This window comes from Myotis daubentonii, chromosome 3 (genome assembly GCF_963259705.1).
Source record: "Myotis daubentonii chromosome 3, mMyoDau2.1, whole genome shotgun sequence".
NCBI classification, from domain to species: domain Eukaryota; kingdom Metazoa; phylum Chordata; class Mammalia; order Chiroptera; family Vespertilionidae; genus Myotis; species Myotis daubentonii.
In genome coordinates, this window is record NC_081842.1 from 199,141,282 (window position 1) to 199,160,801 (window position 19,520).

General features: G+C 41.3%; 1 protein-coding gene across 5 annotated transcripts in view; it reads right to left on the minus strand.

Moving 5' to 3' along the window:
* The window catches only part of RBBP4 (RB binding protein 4, chromatin remodeling factor), a 31,081-nt gene that overhangs the window by 5,469 nt on the left and 6,092 nt on the right, over positions 1-19,520 (minus strand). For all 5 annotated transcript variants that reach the window (XR_009452044.1, XM_059690343.1, XM_059690344.1 and 2 more), the window contains exons 4-11: positions 9,960-10,133; positions 9,284-9,399; positions 9,010-9,170; positions 8,782-8,908; positions 8,563-8,640; positions 3,895-3,971; positions 3,725-3,782; positions 3,528-3,638 (exon numbers count right to left, since the gene is read on the minus strand). Coding sequence is in view for 4 of the 5 variants with exons in the window: in XM_059690343.1 (XP_059546326.1) it covers positions 3,528-3,638; positions 3,725-3,782; positions 3,895-3,971; positions 8,563-8,640; positions 8,782-8,908; positions 9,010-9,170; positions 9,284-9,399; positions 9,960-10,133 (902 nt within the window). In the remaining variant the exon portion in view is untranslated. The remainder of the gene's footprint in view (positions 1-3,527; positions 3,639-3,724; positions 3,783-3,894; positions 3,972-8,562; positions 8,641-8,781; positions 8,909-9,009; positions 9,171-9,283; positions 9,400-9,959; positions 10,134-19,520) is intronic.

Sequence of the window (19,520 nt, forward strand, 5' to 3'; positions counted from 1 at the left end):
ACAAGACTATCCTCACTTTGGGCACCAGTAATATGAGTGCTATGAGTACCCAGGCTACTTGTTACTTATAAGGAGTCCCTTATAAATAAATTTGTTGACTATAAATGTGGGGATTCCACAACCCTCTACTCAGGTTTGATAATATGCTGGAATGACTCACTAAATTCAGGTAAGTGCTTTATTTACTACTTAAGTCTTGGTGCACCGATTTGTGCACCAGTGGGGTGCCTCAGCCTGGCCTGCACCCTCTTGCAATCCAGGAGCCCTCGGGGGATGTCGGACTACTGGTTTCGGCCCGATTCCCGCAGGCCAGACCAGGCCGAGGGACCCCACAGGTGCATGAATCTGTGCATCATGCACCCGGCCTCTAGTATGCATATAAGATCTTTGGTTAATCTCTTCCCGCTTCCCCCTGAGATTCATCAGTCTGTTCCATGTTTCCATGCCTGTGCATTGAGTGTCTGCACCCCTGGTGGTCAGTGCGCATCATAGCTATCAGTCAAACGGTCAGACACTTAGCATATTAGGCTTTTATATATATAGATTACTGGTTTACTATAAAGGCTAGAACTCAGAACAAATGGAAGAAATGCATATGGCAAGGTGAGAGGGAGGACAGAGCTTCCATGTTGTCTCTGGGTGGCATCAATATGTTCACCAACCTGGAAGTTGATCAGATCAAGAGCTTTTTATAGGCTTTTCCAAAACTTTTTATAGAGCTCAATCCCCTATCTGCGGGTTAGTGGAACTGAAAATTCTAACTCTCTAATCAAGTGTTTGGTCTTTCTGGAGACCAGCCTCATCCTGAGGCTATATCTAGGGGCCCCTTAAGTCACCTCCTTACCCTAAACTAAGGTGTGCCCCAAAATGACTCCTTATAAATAGCAATAGACTCCTTTGTAATAATTATGCATGGTGTCAGATGGATACTAGATTTACCAGGTGATCATTTCTTAAGTCAGTGATTTTTCAACTTTATCTCATGACACACAAACTAAGTACTAAAATTTTGCAGCAAGCCAAGAAATGTAATTTTTGCTGACCTGACAAAAATTTTTTGATTCATTAACACTGGATGACTACTGTTGTATTGGCTATTGTCTTTTTTTAATTTAGTTTTTACAATCTAAGGCAGGGGTGGGCAAACTTTTTGACTCGAGGGCCACAATGGGTTCTTAAACTGGACCGGAGGGCCGGAACAAAAGCATGGATGGAGTGTTTGTGTGAACTAATATAAATTCAAAGTAAACATCATTACATAAAAGGGTACGGTCTTTTTTTTTTTTTTTTTAAAGTTTTATTCATTTCAAACAGGCCGGATCCGGCCCGCGGGCCGTAGTTTGCCCACGGCTGATCTAAGGGAAAAGAGGTCAATGCCCCTGACTAAATAGTCAGGTATTGCATGTTTTAAAAATTCTTGTGGCACACTGGTTGAAAATCACTGTCCTAAGTTATATAAATGTCTAATCAGTGTGTTGTATACCCAAAACTAATACAATGTTATTTGTCAACTGTAACTGAAAAAATTTTAAATTATTTTTTAAATATAGCAAGAGACTCCTACCACTCAGGAAATGCTAAGGTTTTGGGGCACTTTCTAACAGAAACTAGAACAGAAACCAAGTATTTATTTCTTACACCACAATTTTTCTTTTTCTTTTTCTTTTTTTTACCACAATTCTTAAACACACACACACACACACACACACTGAGTAAAGTAACAACCTGGCCTGGAATTAATGGCCTTGAAGGTTATGGAGTTCAATATCCTACAACATTCCCATGGCAACTACTAAAATACCTTTAATTGAGAGATTATCCAAGGAAGCCATTTCACCTTCCTGTTAGAATTCAACATTTTATATTAATTTTCTGTGTGTGAGGTGGATTTTCTGTTCACACATGCAACACATCCTTGAAGTATACAAAGAAATCAATAACTCTTTAAATGTACCAACCATATTTTGGCAAACAGACTTCTAAATAAATACCTACAAGTATTTAAACAGAAGACCAGATACACATAATTTAAAAATGAGATTCCACCATGCTGTTCTGCAACCTGCTTTTTCTCTACTTAATACCACTGTCATAAGTATCTTACAAAGCTAAGCACACTTCTTTGATACATACTATTCCAAAGTATGGTTGTAGTATATCATTTGTTAATCTCATAGGGCACAAACACTCTTATCAATAGTGCGATTCTGTAGGAAAGGTTTATATTTTTTAATACAGTTTTTAAAACTATGTTTTATTGATTTGAGAGAGAGAGGGAGAGATAGAAACATCAATGCATGTGCCCTGACTGGGAATCGAACCAGCAACCTCTTGGTACATGGGTTAACGCTGAACCACTGATCCACACCGGCCAGACTATAGTAAAGTTTTAAAACATTTTTCCTCATGTTGAGCCAAAAACTTTCCCCTGGAGTTTATTCTTGGCTCTAGATCTATCCTGAGAAACCAAAAGTTTCTTTGCAATTCTTTTCATTATTCAGGGTATAATCACTGAAAAGCCATACTGTTTTTTAAAAAAATTGTAGTAAACACAAACATAAAATTTACCATACTATCACTATCACCCAACTCTAGAATATATGTTTTATTGCATTGCTCTTTATTAGAGATTAGTTTTCTCCATTAAATTTCAAGCACTCTAAATATGACATTGTGGTAGAAACTGTGCTAGGCATGTTCACAGATCATTTCAAGGGGATAACCTTTCCTAGATATTCAATTGCTAGCCAAGAGGGAGAAACAAGAGGCAAGCCAACAAATAGGTTACTTCAATAGTCCAGCAAGTGGTAATGAGAACCTGAGCAAAAAACTAGGGCAGTGATGGCGAACCTTTTGAGCTTGGCGTGTCAGCATTTTGAAAAACCCTAACTTAACTCTGGTGCCGTGTCACATATAGAAATTTTTTGATATTTGCAACCATAGTAAAACAAAGACTTATATTTTTGATATTTATTTTATATATTTCAATGCCATTTAACAAAGAAAAATCAACCAAAAAAATGAGTTCACGTGTCACCTCTGACACGCATGTCATAGGTTCGCCATCACTGAACTAGGGTGTGGAATAGACAGGAAAGTTGGGAATGGATGTATTTGTAAGATGAGTATAGATTGGAGAAACATTGCAGAGCCAGACAACATAAAGTCTGGTAAGTGAACTAGACCTAAAGGTGAATATATAGTGGAGGAGAACTTCAATTTTCAAGTGTGGTGAGATGGGGAAATACTAAAGCCATATGGAAAACAGCCAAGTCAGAAGGAAAGGGGAGTAGGGAGAATGGGGAAAGAAGCAAAGTCCAGTTTAGTTGAGTCTGAGATACCAGTGGGATAACCAGATGAAGATAAAGAGCAGGAAGTTGAACATGATATGATAATGTACGGACGAGCACTAAAATCACACAAAGGAGCACATTGAACAGAAATGCCAGCTGTGTTCATTAAGTATAGAAATATGAAGTGACAGTCTGCCTCCTTTATTTGACCTCCCCAAATGACTACATACTCACCATCTGCCACACTTGCATGATATTGTCTTCTGACACAGAACAGATCACCCAAGGTTCATTGGGATTCCAAGAGAAATCAGATATCTTGGCAGTGTGGCCACCATGAATAAACTGAAGAAGGGAGGAAAACAGATATAAAAAGCAGATAGAGGATATTAAATTACAGATTACTTCAATTGCTCAATGTTTGTACATACCAACAACTCCGGTGGCCCATCTTCTGCATCTTCGGGGGATTGTTCCTCTCCAATTTTACTAGCACAAAAAGATTTTCAAAAGTTAAAACAGATTTTTCCTAACTAATTTTGGAAAGTATAAATAAAAGAAAATAATTCCACAAAAAAGTAACTAATACAACAAGACTTACCTTAAATCCCAGACATTCAGTCTGCGATCAGTACCACTGGAAGCCAAAATAGTTTCATTGTGAGGTGACCACTGAACCTACAGAGAAGAATAAAGGAAACAGAAGTTTTCAACTACAAAATTGAGTGAAAAGCACCTAAAATTATATTTAACAACTTAAATTTTTATAAATAAAAAGAGAATTCAAAGTATTTTTAAAAAAGTGATTTATACAGAGAGAGGGAGAGGTGAAGGGGGTGAGAGGGAGAAATGGAGGGGGTGAGAGACAGAGACAGAGACAGAGAGAGAGAGAGAGAGAGAGAGAGAGATTTGATGTTGCACTTAATTATGCATTCACTGGTTCCTTTTTGTATGCGCCTCAACTGGAGATTGAGCTTGCAACCTTGGCATATTGGGATGATGCTCTAACCAGTTGAAAATACCTTGCCAGGGCCTCCAAGCATTTTAGACATAAAGTTAAAACTGACAAGATCATTTTTGGTATGAAAATAACCCATTATTAGACCTAGGATATCAGCTTTTACTCTATTTGATCATATATTTTTTTTAAAATATATTTTATTGATTTTTTACAGAGAGGAAAGGAGAGAGATAGAGAGTTAGAAACATCGATCAGCTGCCTCCTGCACATCTCCCACCGGGGATGTGCCCGCAACCAAGGTACATGCCCTTGACCAGAATCGAACCTGGGACCCTTCAGTCCACAGGCTGACGCTCTATCCACTGAGCCAAACCGGTTTCAGCGATCTTATATTTTTGAAGACCTTTTTATTTATTCTGGCCTCTAGCCAAATGTAATCAAATTCTGACCTAAGAACTATAGTACAGATCACACAATTTCCCAAGTACTTACTATGAATTCAGTGCTATACATAAGATTAAAAATGACTCATTACAATTATTTTATTAAAATAAAGTTAGCTACTAGGTAGACAACTCACATAATTGTGAACACTGTTTGGTAAGCCCTAGCTGGTTTGGCTCAGTGGATAGAGTGAAGGGTCCCGGGTTCCATTCTGGTCAAGGGCACGTACCTTGGTTGTAGGTCCTCGGCCCTGGTCAGGATGTGCGCAGGAGGCAACCAATCAATGTGTCTCTCTTACACTGATGCTTCTTTCTGTCTCTCCCTCTACCTTCAACTCTCAAAATCAATGAAAAAATACCCTCAGGTGAGGATTAAAAAAATGAAATAAAATTATCTATCTATCTATCATCTAAAAGGCTAATATGCAAACTGTCCCCTTGGGAGTTTGAACAAGGGTTCGATTGCTTGCTATGATGTGCGCCAACCACCAGGGGGCGGCACGGAATGAAGGAAGGTCCCGGCGGGCAGCCAGAAGGCCACGACTGGCTCTGATTGCCAGCCAGGCCTAGGGACCCTACCCGTGCATAAATTTCGTGCCCCGGGCCTCTAGTAATCAATCAATCAATCAATCAATCTAAAAGCCTAAGTGACCGTTACAGTGGAACGACCAGAACCAGTTGCTATGACATGCACTGACCACCCCGATTGCCTGATCAGGCAGGCCTGCCGGACAACCTCCCTGTCCTTCCCCCTGGCCAGCAGGTGCCAATTGCCTGCCCGATGGGGAATGGGAATCGGGGGTGGGTGGCAGTGGACGCGGGTGGTGCCAAGGTGGGTGCGGGTGGGGAGCGGGGCCAGCTGCTGGGGGAAGGCCCAGGCTGGCCAACCTTCTGGTCCCTGAAGGCTTTTGAAAAACCTCTCTGGGGAGGCTTTTCTTTCCCCCCTAGCAGCGCACAATTCAAAGGTGCTAGTCGCAGAGCCGCCTGCCACGGAGCCGCCCAATCTCTCCCCATCCAGTCAGACTGAGTCTAGTGTGGGAGGGTGGACCACCCTGAGCCACTGCCCGAAGGCAGGCAGCTGGCAGGGGTCAGGCCTTGGAGCTGGACCACCCGACCCCCAGTGTGCTCTCTGCCTGAAGGCGCCCAGCTGCAGACCTCCGACCCCATTAATTAGATCCGTGGTGGGGTAGAAAGCGACCTGGGAGGGTGAAGTAATAAAACTTGGGGCGAGTACCACTGGTGCAGTCCCTGCGACCTTCCCCTCCCAGGATAATGCTGCACTCCCTAACCTCCTATGAGCCAAGATAAATGTGGATTCACAAACAGGCAGGCCCCTGAGGAGCTTCAGCTGGGGGACGAGAGGAGTTACTTCTGACACCCCCACCCTTTGCTTTAAGACTGCATTCTCCTTCTCTAATACATGTTGCTTGAAGTACATGATGGCTTGTGTTTAGACATACAATAAACATGGGGAAAATAAAGTTTTGTGCTTTAGAACAAAAGAGTCTGGAGTCTTTGGTGGGGGGTTTCTCTCTCTCTCTCTCTCTCTCTCTCTCTCTCTCTCTCTCTCTCTCTCTCCTTCCTCCCCTCTTCCCTGCCCAGGCAAATCTTCACACAGAAAGTTAACCCTAGCTCCTCAGAATGCACCCTCACTGGAGTGGCCTCTGTTTTGTTTTTTTCTCTTACAAGGTTTTTTTCTAATCTCTAAACCATAAGTTGGACATGCCCTGAGGGGTGCCAGATTGTGAGAGTGCATCAGGCCACTCTTCTCTGTTTGGTAAGGAAGTCCTAGCTTCATGGTACAGATAAGAGGGCATTAGCAACCAGTATTTAAGGAAGAATTTGGAGACCCTCCAGGCAACACCACCATTATAAGCAAGGACAAAGAGATAGGGTGAGGCCCTAGCAGGTTTGCCTCAGTGGATAGAGCATTGGCCTGCGGACTAAAGGGTCCCAGGTTCGATTCTGGTCAAGAGCACATGCCCAGGTTGCAGGCTCCATCCCGTGGGCGGCGGTGCAGGAGGTAGACAATCAATGATTCTCTCTCATCATTGATGTTTCAATCTCTCCCTCTCCTTTCCTCTCTGAAATCAATAAAAATGTATATTAAAAAGAGAGAGAGAGAAAGAGAGAGGGGGGGGGAGAGAGAGGGGGGGGGGAGAGAGAGAGAGAGAGAGAGAGAGAGAGAGAGAGAGAGAGAGAGAGAGAGAGAGAGAGAGATAGGGTGAAGACAAAATGTTCCTTGGAGCAAACTGAAGAGTAGAAAATAAGGTTGAGACTAAGTGTGTTAAGAATATGAGCCAAGTTTGGATGCCACATTCACACACCAAAATTAAATCTGAGGACTCTCAGGGTCTTAACACTTGACAAAACAATGTGTTTCTTTTCTAAAATGTATTTTTTTTTATTGATTTTAGAGAGGGGAAGAGGGAGAGATAGAGAAACATCAATGTGCAATAGAAACACAGACTGGCTGCCTCATTTAGGCCCTCTACTGGGGATCAAATCCAAAACCTGGGCATGTGCCCTGACTGGGACTTGAACCTGCCACCTTCTGGTGCATGAGGCTATGTTCCAGCAACTGAGCCATACCAGCCAGGGCCAATGTTTTACTATAGTGATACAAAATGGGCCTTTCCTCACTATAACATTTTAAATTCTTTGAAAGCAAAGACTAACATTTCTCACAGTACCCTTACAATAAGTTTTCAATATAATGATTCTTTCTTGAATTGAGCTAGAGAGCTTTCCATGCTAAGAAAAGAGCTTAGCCCCAGCAAGTTTGGCTCTGTGGTTAGAGCGTCAGCCTGAGAACTGAAGAGTGTCAGGTTTGATTCCAGTCAAGGGCACATACCTCTGTTACAGGTTCAATCTCCGAGGCCCAGCCTGGGCACCACGTGGGAGGCAACTAATCGATGTGTCTTTTTCACATCGATGTTTCTCTCTCCCTGTCTCTCCCCATCCTTTCCACACTCTCTAGAAATCAACAGAAAACATACCCTTGGGTTAGGATTAAAAAAAAAAAAAGAAAAGAAAAAGAAAAAAGGAAAGGAGCTTTAGCCCTGCCAGTGTGGCTCAGTTGGCTGAGCAATGCCCTGTGCACCAAAAGGTTGCCTGTTTGATTCCCAGTCATTGGAGGCAACCCAGCAATGTGCAATGTTTCTCTTTTTCTCTCTAAAAATACATTTAAAAAAGCTGAAGCTGAAGCAGAAAATATGGAGCCAGTATAGAATAGAGGAAAAACAACCCCAATTCCTAGAGATTAGCATAGGCACACAAAACATTTCTACTAATATAGCAATGGAATAAACCATGCCTAGTTGTACATCAAGGTCTTCTGCTTAAAAAAAAATTATAGCCTTGCCCTAGGTGGTTTGGCTCAGTGGATAGAGCGTTGGCTTGCGGACTGAAGATCCTGGGTTTGATTCCGGTCAAGGGCACACACCCGAGTTGCAGGCTCCATCCCCAGTAAGGGGTGTGCAGGAGGCAGCCGATAAATGATTCGCTCTCATCATTGATGTTTCTATCTCTCCCTTTTCCTTCCTCCCTGAAATCAATAAATTAAAAATAGAAACAAATAAAATATTATAGCCTTAACTGCTGCTGCTTTTTAAAAAAAATCCTCACGAAGGTATTTTTTCCAGTTTTTTTGTTTGTTTTTAAAGAGAGAATGGAAGGGAGAGGGGGAGAAAGAGAGAAATATCATTGTGAGAGAGACACATCGACTGATTGCCTCCCGCTCACACCACAACCAGGGATCTAACCTGCAACTGAGATATGTGACCTTGGGCAGGAATTGAACCAGCGATCCTTTGGTTGGTGGGCCAAAGCTGTAAACCATCAGGGCAGCTTTAGCTTCTCTTACCTGGAATATTTCATCCTTATGTGATTCAAAGGAATGCAACTTAAGTTTCAGATTTCTCAGATCCCACAAGGCAACAGTCTATGTAAAGAATGGAAAGAAAGAGTAATCAATATTTTTTTATGAGGAAAAAAAAGAGAAAACCCCTAAGTAAAAGATCTCTGCATTCAAAAGAAGCCAGAGAAATTCACCCTGTTTTCTTTTAAAATAAACCAAACTAACCTTATCAGCTGATCCTGTGGCAAGAATGAATTCACTATAAGGATTAAAAGAAAGGCAGTTCACTTCAGCAGTGTGAGCATCAACTGAGTGGCTTGGTTTGGAAGTATTGTTTGAACGAGTATCCCAGCTTTAGTACAAAAAACAGGAAAAATAGGTTGAAAATGGGCAACTAAATATAAAACTTAGATAATTTATGAAGAAAAACTTAAAAAAATGGATTCTACTCACATCATAAGTTTCTGATCATCAGCAACAGACCCAAACAGAGACTCATGGAGCAGATGCCAGGAAACATCTTCTACTACTGCTGTATGTCCTGTAAAGATGGTCTTCGCATCCACAACTTTTCCTTCCTTTGGAACAGCACTGATGTCCCATAGGCAGATGGTCTTAAATGCAAAATTAACTATTATAAAAAAGGAAGATTCTCACCTCCCCACATACCCCAGAAAAGAAACTGGTAACAAGCCCAGATTTGTTTCAAAATGGAAAGGATACACACATGGTCATCTGAAGCACTAAGTAAATGCCCACTCAGATTTGGGTTCCAAGAAAGCCCATAGCCTTCCTTCTGATGTCCACGGAGACGCAAGTCTGGGTTGCACTCTCCAGAAGGATCTGCAAAGTAAGACACATCAAGACTATCCATTTCACTTCCTCTATGGACCTGAGCATAATGAAATTCTTATCAAGAAGTCTGAAGCTCTTGCCCAGCCAGCTTGGCTCATTGGTTGAGCATCGACCTATGAACCAGCAGTTCATGGTTAGATTCCCAAGCAGAGCACATGACCAGGTTGCCGGCTTGATCCGTGTGGGCTGTGGAGGAGGCAACTGATCAATGATTCTCTTTCATCACTGATGTTTCTATCTCTCTCTCTCCCTCTCCCTTCCCCTCTGAAATCATTATTTTTTTTTTTAAAAAAAAAGAGCTCTAAAGCTCTTAATATTTATAAGCAATACAGACCTATTATGACCAAATATACAATGCTTAAGCTGCACCATCATTCTGTTCTATGTAAAGAAGCATTTTTTCACTTAAAGTTGAAGACTATCCACAGATATCAATATAAATGACAAGATATTAAGTTATGCAAGGAATAACAAAAGTAACTAAAAGACTGAGCAGAGTAATGTATTCCCATAGTGACATTTGTATTTGAATTGAAGAGAGCAGGTACCTGGTTTAGAAGGATGTTTTGTATAGTCAAAAACAAGAACATCACTAGATGGAGTCTTTGTTGCAATGATGCATGGGTTCTGTGGCATATAACGTGCCCGGTTTACTTCTCCTTCATGGTTGATCTTAATTTCTATTTCAATTTTTCCACTAACAGAGCCAAAACCTCCAAATTCTGTAAATAAGAAATTAATTGCAAATGAAGACAAAACAAGAGCTACTCTCTATATATCATTCAAAGCATTACACAGATAAAGCTTTTTATCAGCAAATTGGCATAATACCAGAAGTAATCTAGACATTTGTTAGCACCATAAAGTGCTTTCACATCCTTTATTTTGTTTGATTACCACAACCCTACAGAGTTAATAACTATCTTCTAGGCCCAGAAGATAGTTATTATCTCCAAAAATTTTACACATAAGGGTGACATGACTATGGCAGAACATAAACTGAATTCCTATTTTTCTGATTCTGAGCCTAGTACACTTTCAGCCCTCGTAGTTATGTACCTAATAAGAGTATTATATTACTATCTAAAATTAAGAAATAGCCCAGCTGTTGTGGCTCAGTAGTTGAGTATCAACCTATGAAATTGGAGGTCATGGTTCAATTCCCAATCAGGGCACATGCCTGGGTTGCAGGTCTATCCCCAGTAGGAGGTGTGCAGGAGGCAGACTGATCAATGTCTCTCCAATGTCTCTCTCATCATTGATGTTTCTATCTCTCTCTCCCTGTCCCTTCCTCTCTGAAATAAATAAAAAAATATGTATTTTTAAAAATAAATAAAATTGACTGTCTAGGGCAGGGGGATAAAATGGATACATATGTAATACCCTTTGTAATACTTTAAGCAATAAAAAAATAATAAATAAATAAATAAATAAATAAATAAATAAATAAAATTAAGGAACACTATGGACTCCACTTCAAAAGTAGGTTCTCAATAAGCAGTTTTCAAATCTCATTTAAAGTACCAAAAAAGTGTGCTGAGTAAATAAAACCCAAGTTGCTATTTTAATGAATATGAAGTACAGAATGTGCTTGGTACTAAAGAGTCCCTCTTACACTGTTTTTAAAGCTCCAGTTTGGGGTAATCTTTCTGAAATATCACACCGCATCTTCTTCCTACACAGTTTCTCTTAGTCCCAGTGAGGAAAAACAGAGCCACAAGAGCTCTTCCATTTTTCCAATCCCCCACTTACACTTGGCAACCATAGTCCCTGGTTGAAATAAACCAGGTAGGCAAGGACTAGACAAAAGCATTTTTAAAATTCATATTTGACTATTGCATGCCCTTAGAGTTCTCCTAAGTACCATTATAAAATGTAAAACACAACATTATTTGTGATTATGTAAATCTTGGCAAACATAATATAAACAAAGGTAGTCAATGATTAGTCAAAAGAATTATACAAGACAGCATGATAAGGTACCTAAGAGTCACACCTTAGCCTAAATGACTCTGCCCCTTATTAGCTTGGTGTTTTGGGGAAGGCCTTCAATTTCTAAGCCCCAAATACCTTATCCAAAAAGCAAGTTCTGGGAGTAAATGAAAATGTTATCAACAGCACTGTTATACAAGTATTATACTTTGAAGGATAAAAATCTTTTCAAAAAGCAAAGACATAGATGAGTAATATGGCTAGCAGTTTAGATAACTTTCAACTTTAAAATAACTTTTACAAGTTGAAAACCAAAATTGTCAATGAAGTTATAAACCTAAAAATAAAAGTTCAAAATAGACTCTAAAAGAGAAAAACCCACATTAAGCAAGTTTTTTTAAAGACCTCTAGACCATAGAGCACCTACAATTTAAAAATAGAAGGCATATGATGCATGATGTCAAGGAACTTTTAGTCCAAACATGGGGACATAGCCCTAGCTGGATAGAGCAGTGGTTGCCAATTGGTGGTCCATAGACCACTGGTGGTCCGTGAGGTCTGAAAGGTTGGCAACCACTGGGATAGAGCGTCAGCTTTATCAAACCCAAAGGGTCCTGGGTTTGATTCCAGTTAAGGGCACGGAACTTGGTTGCAGGCTCTTCCGCAGCCTGGGCCCGGGTCAGGGCTGGTGCGGGAAGCAACCATTCTATGTTTTTCTCTCACACCGGTGTTTCTCTCTTGTCTTTCCCTCTCTCTTCCACTCTCTCTAAAAGTCAATGGAAAAATATCCTCAGGTGAGGATTAACAAAACACACACACACCAAAACAAACAAACATGGGGACATAACTACAGATGAAAAAAGCTTAACAGTCAGAAAAGAGATACCAATAACAAGGGAAGAGCAATAACTGGCATGGAGCCCACAGAGCAGTAAGTAATTGTTACAAAATATGGGTTATTTCAGTACTGGGTATATACTGAACAGAGGGCTTCCCTAACTGTAAGAAATCAGCATAGCCCTAGTCGTTTGCTCAGTGGTTAAAGCGTCAGCCCTCAGAGTGAGGGTCACGGGTTCGATTTAAGACTAGGGCATGTAGCTGGGTTGCAGGCTCGATCCTCAGCCCTAGTTGGGGAGCATGCGGGAGGCAACCAACTGATGTGTCTCTCTCATAACAATGTTTCTCCCTCTCCCTTCCACTTTTTAAAAATCAATGAAAAAAATATCCTCAGGTGAGGATTAATAACAACAAAATCAGCATAGAGGATTTATAATTGAGGTTTTATAAAGATGAGGATGTATCTATTAAAAAATAATTAGAATATGTGGAATATAATCAACAAAATAAACTAATGAACAAAATAGATCCAGAAACATAGAAGCACAGAACAGACTGTGGAATCTGAGAGAGCAGGTAGGGGAGGGAGAATGGGTGGGAAGAGATCAACCAAAGAAGTTGTATGCATTTATGCATAACCCATGGACATAGACAATAGGGTGTAAAGGCCTGGGGTGAGGGGGCAGGACGTGCTACAATGGGTCAATGAGGGGGGAAAAGGGGGATTTCCAATAATAAAAATAATAATTAGAAGTTTTATAAGTTGAAGCTGATCTGTAAAAGGCCAAACTTGAAGTAGAAAGACTGTGGTACTAATGTAGTCATGGGTCACTTAACAACTGGGAAACATTCTAATACATGTGTTAGGTAACTTCATCATTGTGTGAACATCATAGAGTGCACTTACACAACCCTAGAATCTCTAGCCTACTACACACCTAGGCTAGTTATATGGTATAGCCTACTGCTCCTAGGCCACAAACCTGTACTTACAGCATGTCACTGTACTGAACACTACAGGCAACTGTAACACAACAGTAAGTACTTGTGTATCTAAACATAGAAAAGATACAGTAAAAATACAGTATAAAGGATAAAAAATGGTACACCCGAATGAGGCATTTATCATAAACAGAACTTGCAGGACTGGAAGTTGCTCTGTGTGAGCTGGTGAGTGAATGCATAGGATATTACTGTACACTACCACAGACCTTATAACCCAGCCCATGAGATCTCCCCTGGCTTTCTTCTGACAGGGTCAGAAACAGAACATCAAAACTTTCAATGCTGCTCTGTGAACAGGGATGTGGGCAGATTGGAAATACAGAGGAGAAACTGGCTAGGTAAAGTGTAGCTGACCATTAACAGTGACTGTCAGGAGGCCTAAAGATTAGTAGGAATAAAAAAATCAAGACGGAAAGATAAAAGAACACTGAGAATTGTCTTGGCAATGTGGTTTTTGGCTCTTGCATAAACAGTGGTTAGATTAAAAAACTTTGTGGTACTCATAAAAAGTGTTTAATATGCAGAGAATGTAGAACTACAAGACTCAACTTTATTAATCTTCACTTGAGACTGTTTCTTTTTTTAAAGTTTTTAAAATATATATATTTATTTATTGATTTCAGAGAGGAAGGGACAGAGAGAGACATCAATGATGAGAGAGAATCATTGATTGGCTGCCTCCTGCACGCCCACACACCCCCCTCTGGGGATGGAGCCACAACCCGGGCCTGTGCCCTTGACCAGAATGGAATCCCAGACCCTTCAGTCCGCAGGCCCATGCTCTTTACATTAAGCCAAACCAGCTAGGGCCACCCGTGGATATGTTTCTATTGATTTTTAGAGAGAGAGAAAGATGGGAGAAAAGGGAGGAGGAGAGACATAAACACAGAGAGACAGAAACATTGATATAAGAGAGAAACATCGATCAGTTGTCTCCCATATGTGCCCTGGCCCAGAACAGGGATCGAACCCCAACCTTTTTTGGTGTATAGGACGACACTCCAACCATCTGACCCACTGGGCCAGGGCTCAATATTTTGACTTTGGAAATTTGTTTTTGGTTTTATTAAACTTATCTGGCCCAAAGGGCTCTCTCTGGCATTAAAGTGATGATGAAATAAAACTTACCACAACTTGAAAATATTTCCAAAGTACAGGGACCGGATGGCTTCATACTACCACAGGAAGCTTTTACTAAAGTGGCAGTGGCACTTAATACTTGTTAAGGTAGATCCTGTGGACCTGTGTGCTTGTACAGGATCTTAGGTCCTCAACAAAGAATGTACAGCAATGTACTCTGAAGACCATTGAAGCCAGAACTGGAAGGGAGATAAGTGTCCTCCAAATACATAGCGCCGGGAGGACAGTCTCTTCTATGCCACAACCGTCAGTGGCTGACTGATTGGGATGTAATCTGCATACTCAAAATTGAGGTGCTGTGAGAGGGAATCTACTGCCAACCCACACAGATATTGTACCTATCACAGAGGAAAAAATTCCTCCTAAACCATATATCCTGCCATTTCTTCAAGGAAATTCAACTCCATTATAATCTTATGGGAACACTGTAGTATATGTGGTTCATCAATGACCAAAATGTCATGTGGAGTATGATTGAATAATAAACTGAAAACTATCAAGATTTAACTGTATCCCTATCTTGTTTCTCTCTATATAAAACATTTTAAAAATTTGAGGTATAACATAATACAATCAAATGTCTAGCTTGACAAATTTTTACATAAGCATAATATACCAAGGGAACCACCACCCATCAAATATAGAGTGTATGGCCCCCTAGAAGGCACTGTAATGTCCTTCCCAACCAAGCTCCTCCCTCTACAAACTTAGGTAACTAGCATTCTGATTTCTACTAAACCAAGTCACTTTTTGAGTTCATAAACATTTTGAAACTAAGAATAAGTTCTAACATCCTGAGTCAAATATTTAATTACTAGAGGCCCGGTGCACAAAAATTTGTGCACTGGGGGGGGGGGGGGCGGTCCCCCCCCAGCCCAGCCTGTGCCCTCTCGGCAGTCTGGGACCCCTTGGGGGATGACCACCTGCTGTCTTAGGCCCGCACTCCCCAGGGGATTTGGCCTAAGCTGGCAGTCAGACATCCCTCTGGAAGCCCGGGAGCCCTCGGGGGATGTCCACTTGCCAGCAGGGAGCAGGCCTAAGCTGCAGTCGGGCATCCTTAGCGCTGCTGAGGAGGCAGGAGAGGCTCCCACCACCACCGTTGTATTGGCAGCTGGCAGCCTGGCTTGTGGCTGAGCAGAGCTCCCCCTGTGGGAGCACACTGACCACCAGGGGGCAGCTCCTGCATTGAGCGTCTGTCCCCTAGTGGTCAGTGTGTGTCATAGTGACCAGTCATTCCCAGTCGTTCTGCTGTTAGGGTCAATTTGCATATTACCCTTTTATTATACAGGATAGAGGCCTGGTGCATGGGTGGGGGCCAGCTGGTTTGCCCTGAATGGTGTCCAGGATCAGGGTGGGGGTCCCGCTGGGGTGCCTGGCCAGCCTGGGTGAGGGGCTGAGGGCCGTTTTCAGGCTGGCCACAGCCCCTTCAGGGTAGGTGGGGAGGGGTCCTGCTGGGATGCCTGGCCAGTCTGGGTGAGGGGCTGATGGCTGTTTGCAGGCTGGCCAAGACCCCCAGTGCGGACCCTCACCCCATGATTGTGTGGCCATCCTGGGTGAGGGGCTGATGGCTGTTTGCAGGCTGGCCATGGCCCCCAGCCACCCAAGCTCCCAGTGGAGGCTGGCTGGAAGCAGGTATCTGGGATTTATTTATCTTCTATAATTGAAACTTTGCTGCTTTGAGCGGAGGCCACAGCCAGCCAGGGCAGGCAGGAAACTTGGCTTCCTCTATCGCCAGGCAACCAAGCCTCCTGCTTGCTCCAGCTCAGTGGCTGCCATCTTGGTTGGATTAATTTGCATACAGTCGCTCTGATTGGCTGGTGGGCGTGGCTTGGGGTGTAGTGGAGGTGTGGTCAATTTGCATGTTTCTCTTTTATTAGATTAGATCTTAACAGAATTTAAAAAGTTTTTTTTTTTTAAATATATTTTATTGATTTTCTTTACAGAGAGGAAGGGAGAGAGACAGAAAGTCAGAAACATCAATGAGAGAGAAACACCGATCAGCCACCTACTGCACATCTCCCAGTGGAGATGTGCCCGCAACCAAGGTACATGCCCTTGACCGGAATCGAACCTGGGACCATTCAGTCCGCAGGCTGACGCTCCATCCACTAAGCCAAACCGGTTTCGGCAATAAGTTTATTATATATAATTGAGATCAAAGTTTAAAGCTACCTTACAAACAACAGCATACACCCACAGCTAATTCCCCCAAATTAAATTATTTGTTGGCATTTGAAGATCTTAGTAACATGATCTGAAGTAAAAATTTACATCTAACCTTTTTCAGAGCTTAAAAGGTGACTATAGCCAGGCTAAATCTAATATAAAAAGGCAAATACTTTCTAATGTCAAAACAAGACTAAGCCAGTTTTTAGTTCTTTCACTTTGAAAGTTCAACGATATTTTGAAGCTATCTGCCATCAATTATCTCAAATCAAATAGGAGCAATTAGCTCATAATCAATTACAATAGTTCAAGCTAAGAAAAAACAAGGATGTTTTATCTGGCCAAGGAGAGACACTAGGAAGCTATCTAGAAGACATTAGGTTATATCTACTTCTACCACTGCTGAGACCATATGGAGATAGGCCCCCTTCCCCGACACACACTTTAAGCACCAAGGCTATCCAGTGATCTGAAGATTTTGGGGGTGAAGTGGGGAGGAGGGGGTGGAGAAGAGAAGTAAAAAGAAGAGAAAGGAATGGGAGATATGTTGTGTAACCTTAGGGGAAGTTAAAAAACATCTGAGTATCAGCTTCCTTGAGGATTAATTATGGTGATTTATACTGTATAATCATACAAATATATCACACACATTACTGGTATTTTTCACTGTTATTTTACTAATAAGCATTAGTAAGAGGGCTAAATGTTATCATTGGAACATAAAAGTGAATTGGTTTGATGCCAAATAACTCAGTTAACTCAGAAAAATACTTGAGTGTACATGTTAAAAGATGCCATTTCAAACACTAGCAGAGAAAATGAATTAGCCAGCAAATGGCATTTAAAAAATTGCTAACCACTTAGAAAAACACTTGAATCCCTAATTCCATAACTAACACCAGAAAGATTGAAGTTTTAATGGTCAAAATTTAAAAGTACCGTCCTAGCCGGCTTGGCTCAGTGGATAGAGCGTTGGCCTGTGGACTAAAGGGTCCCAGGTTTGATTCCAGCCAAGGGCACATGCCTGGGTTGCGGGCTCGATCAATGATTCTCTCTCATCATTGATGTTTCTCTCTCTCTCTCCTTCTCCCTTCCTCTCTGAAATCAATAAAGAAATATATTTAAAAAATAAAAAAATAAAAGTACCAGAAAACAACAGCTATTTTTAAAAAATCTTGGAATAAGGTCTTTCAAAAGCTGAAGGATATCAGAACAATGTTGGACAATTAAAAACACAATGCTTCTAGATAAGCCTTAAGATTATAAAATAGCCCTGACCGGTTTGGCTCCATGGATAGAGCGTTGGCCTGCGGACTGAAGGGTCCCAGGTTCGATTCCGGTCAAGGGCATGTACCTTGGGTGCGGGCACATCCCCAATGGCCCATTGATCAGGCAGCTGATCAATGTTGCTCTCTCATCGATGTTTCTAACTCTCTATCCCTCTCCCTTCCTCTCTGTAAAAATAAATAAATAAATAAATAAATAAATAAATAAAATAAGATTATAAAATAAAACTGGAAAAATGATCCACAACCTATTTATTGGGGATAACCTACTTTATCCTCCTATATAATAAAAGCCCAATATGCAAAATGTCTGGTTGTCTGTTCAACCAATCAAAGCGTAATATGCTAATGATATGTTAAGGCCGCTCAACCGCTCGCTATGATGTACACTGACCACCAGGGGGCAAACGCTCTGACCCGTAGGTTAGCTTGCTGCTGGGGTCCAGCTGATCGGGACTGAGCAAGATGGGACAGACATGCCCTGGAGCCTCCCACGGTCCCTCCCCAGGGGCATCCTCCCCTGGCCAACCTCCCACATCCCTCTCCAGGGGCATCCCTCCCCAGCCCTGATCGTGCACCAGGCCTCTAGTACATAGATACTAATAGAAAAAAAAAAAAAAAGCAAAAAACATAAATAGGCAGATTAAGATAGACAAAGACAAATATTTTAAAACAAGTTCAATTTCATGAATAACTTAAAAAGCAAAATGAAGTAAGTCTGTAGTCACTTCAATGTTGGCAAGGGCATGGAGAAACACAAATACTTCTGCTATTGGTGAGCAATTTAGCAGTATCAATTATACTTGAGAATATTCTTGCTCTGTGATATACATTACACTCAAGATTATTCTACAGCAAAACTACCTAAGTTGCATGCGCAAGAATTGTTTTTGAAGCCAAAAGATTGGAAACCACTTATATGTCCATAAATAAGGATGGTTAATTATGGTATAGTATAGAGCCATCAAAAAGAGTTAGGTTTCTGCCCTGACCAGTATTGCTCAATGGTTAGTATGCAGGCCCACAGACCAAAGGGTCTCAATTCAATTACCAATAAAGGGAATGAGCCTAGGTTGTAGGTTCGATCCTGACCCCACTCAGGGTCGCATGTTGGAGGCAACCAGTCGATGTATCTCTCTCACATTGATGTTTCTCTCTATCTCATCCTCCCTTCCACTCTCTCTGAAAAACCAATGAAAAAAATATCCTCAGGTGAGGATAAAAAATAATTTAAAAAAAGAGGTACGTTTCTATACACTTACACAGAGATCTGTTCCAAGATACATCATACCAGAAAAGAATATTCTATGCTGTACCCCCAGTACCAAGAAACATGTCTGGCCTACAATAAGTACTTAACACATCTTTTGAATGAGTAATTCAATAAATGGGATAAATCATTCTGAAAACTATGTATCAATTTTAACAGTTATCTAAAGGGGATATGTTTATGGGGGTTCCCATATCGTTTTATATTTGCTTTGATATTTAAAAATAACTTACTACATTACCAGAGTATTTTTGTCCCTAAATATTAACCAAAAATCCTAAAGAAAATTTATCTTCATCTAATAAAAGGCTAAAAGTTACCGAAAACCATAATTAATGAGTGGTATATCCAGGACTCCAGCCCGAGTCTAAATTCAGCGCCCCCCCCCCCCCCCATCACTAATGTCTACCCAGAAAATAACTTTCCAGTAATCATATCTTATAGCTACACACTTGGGTCAGTGACACAAAATA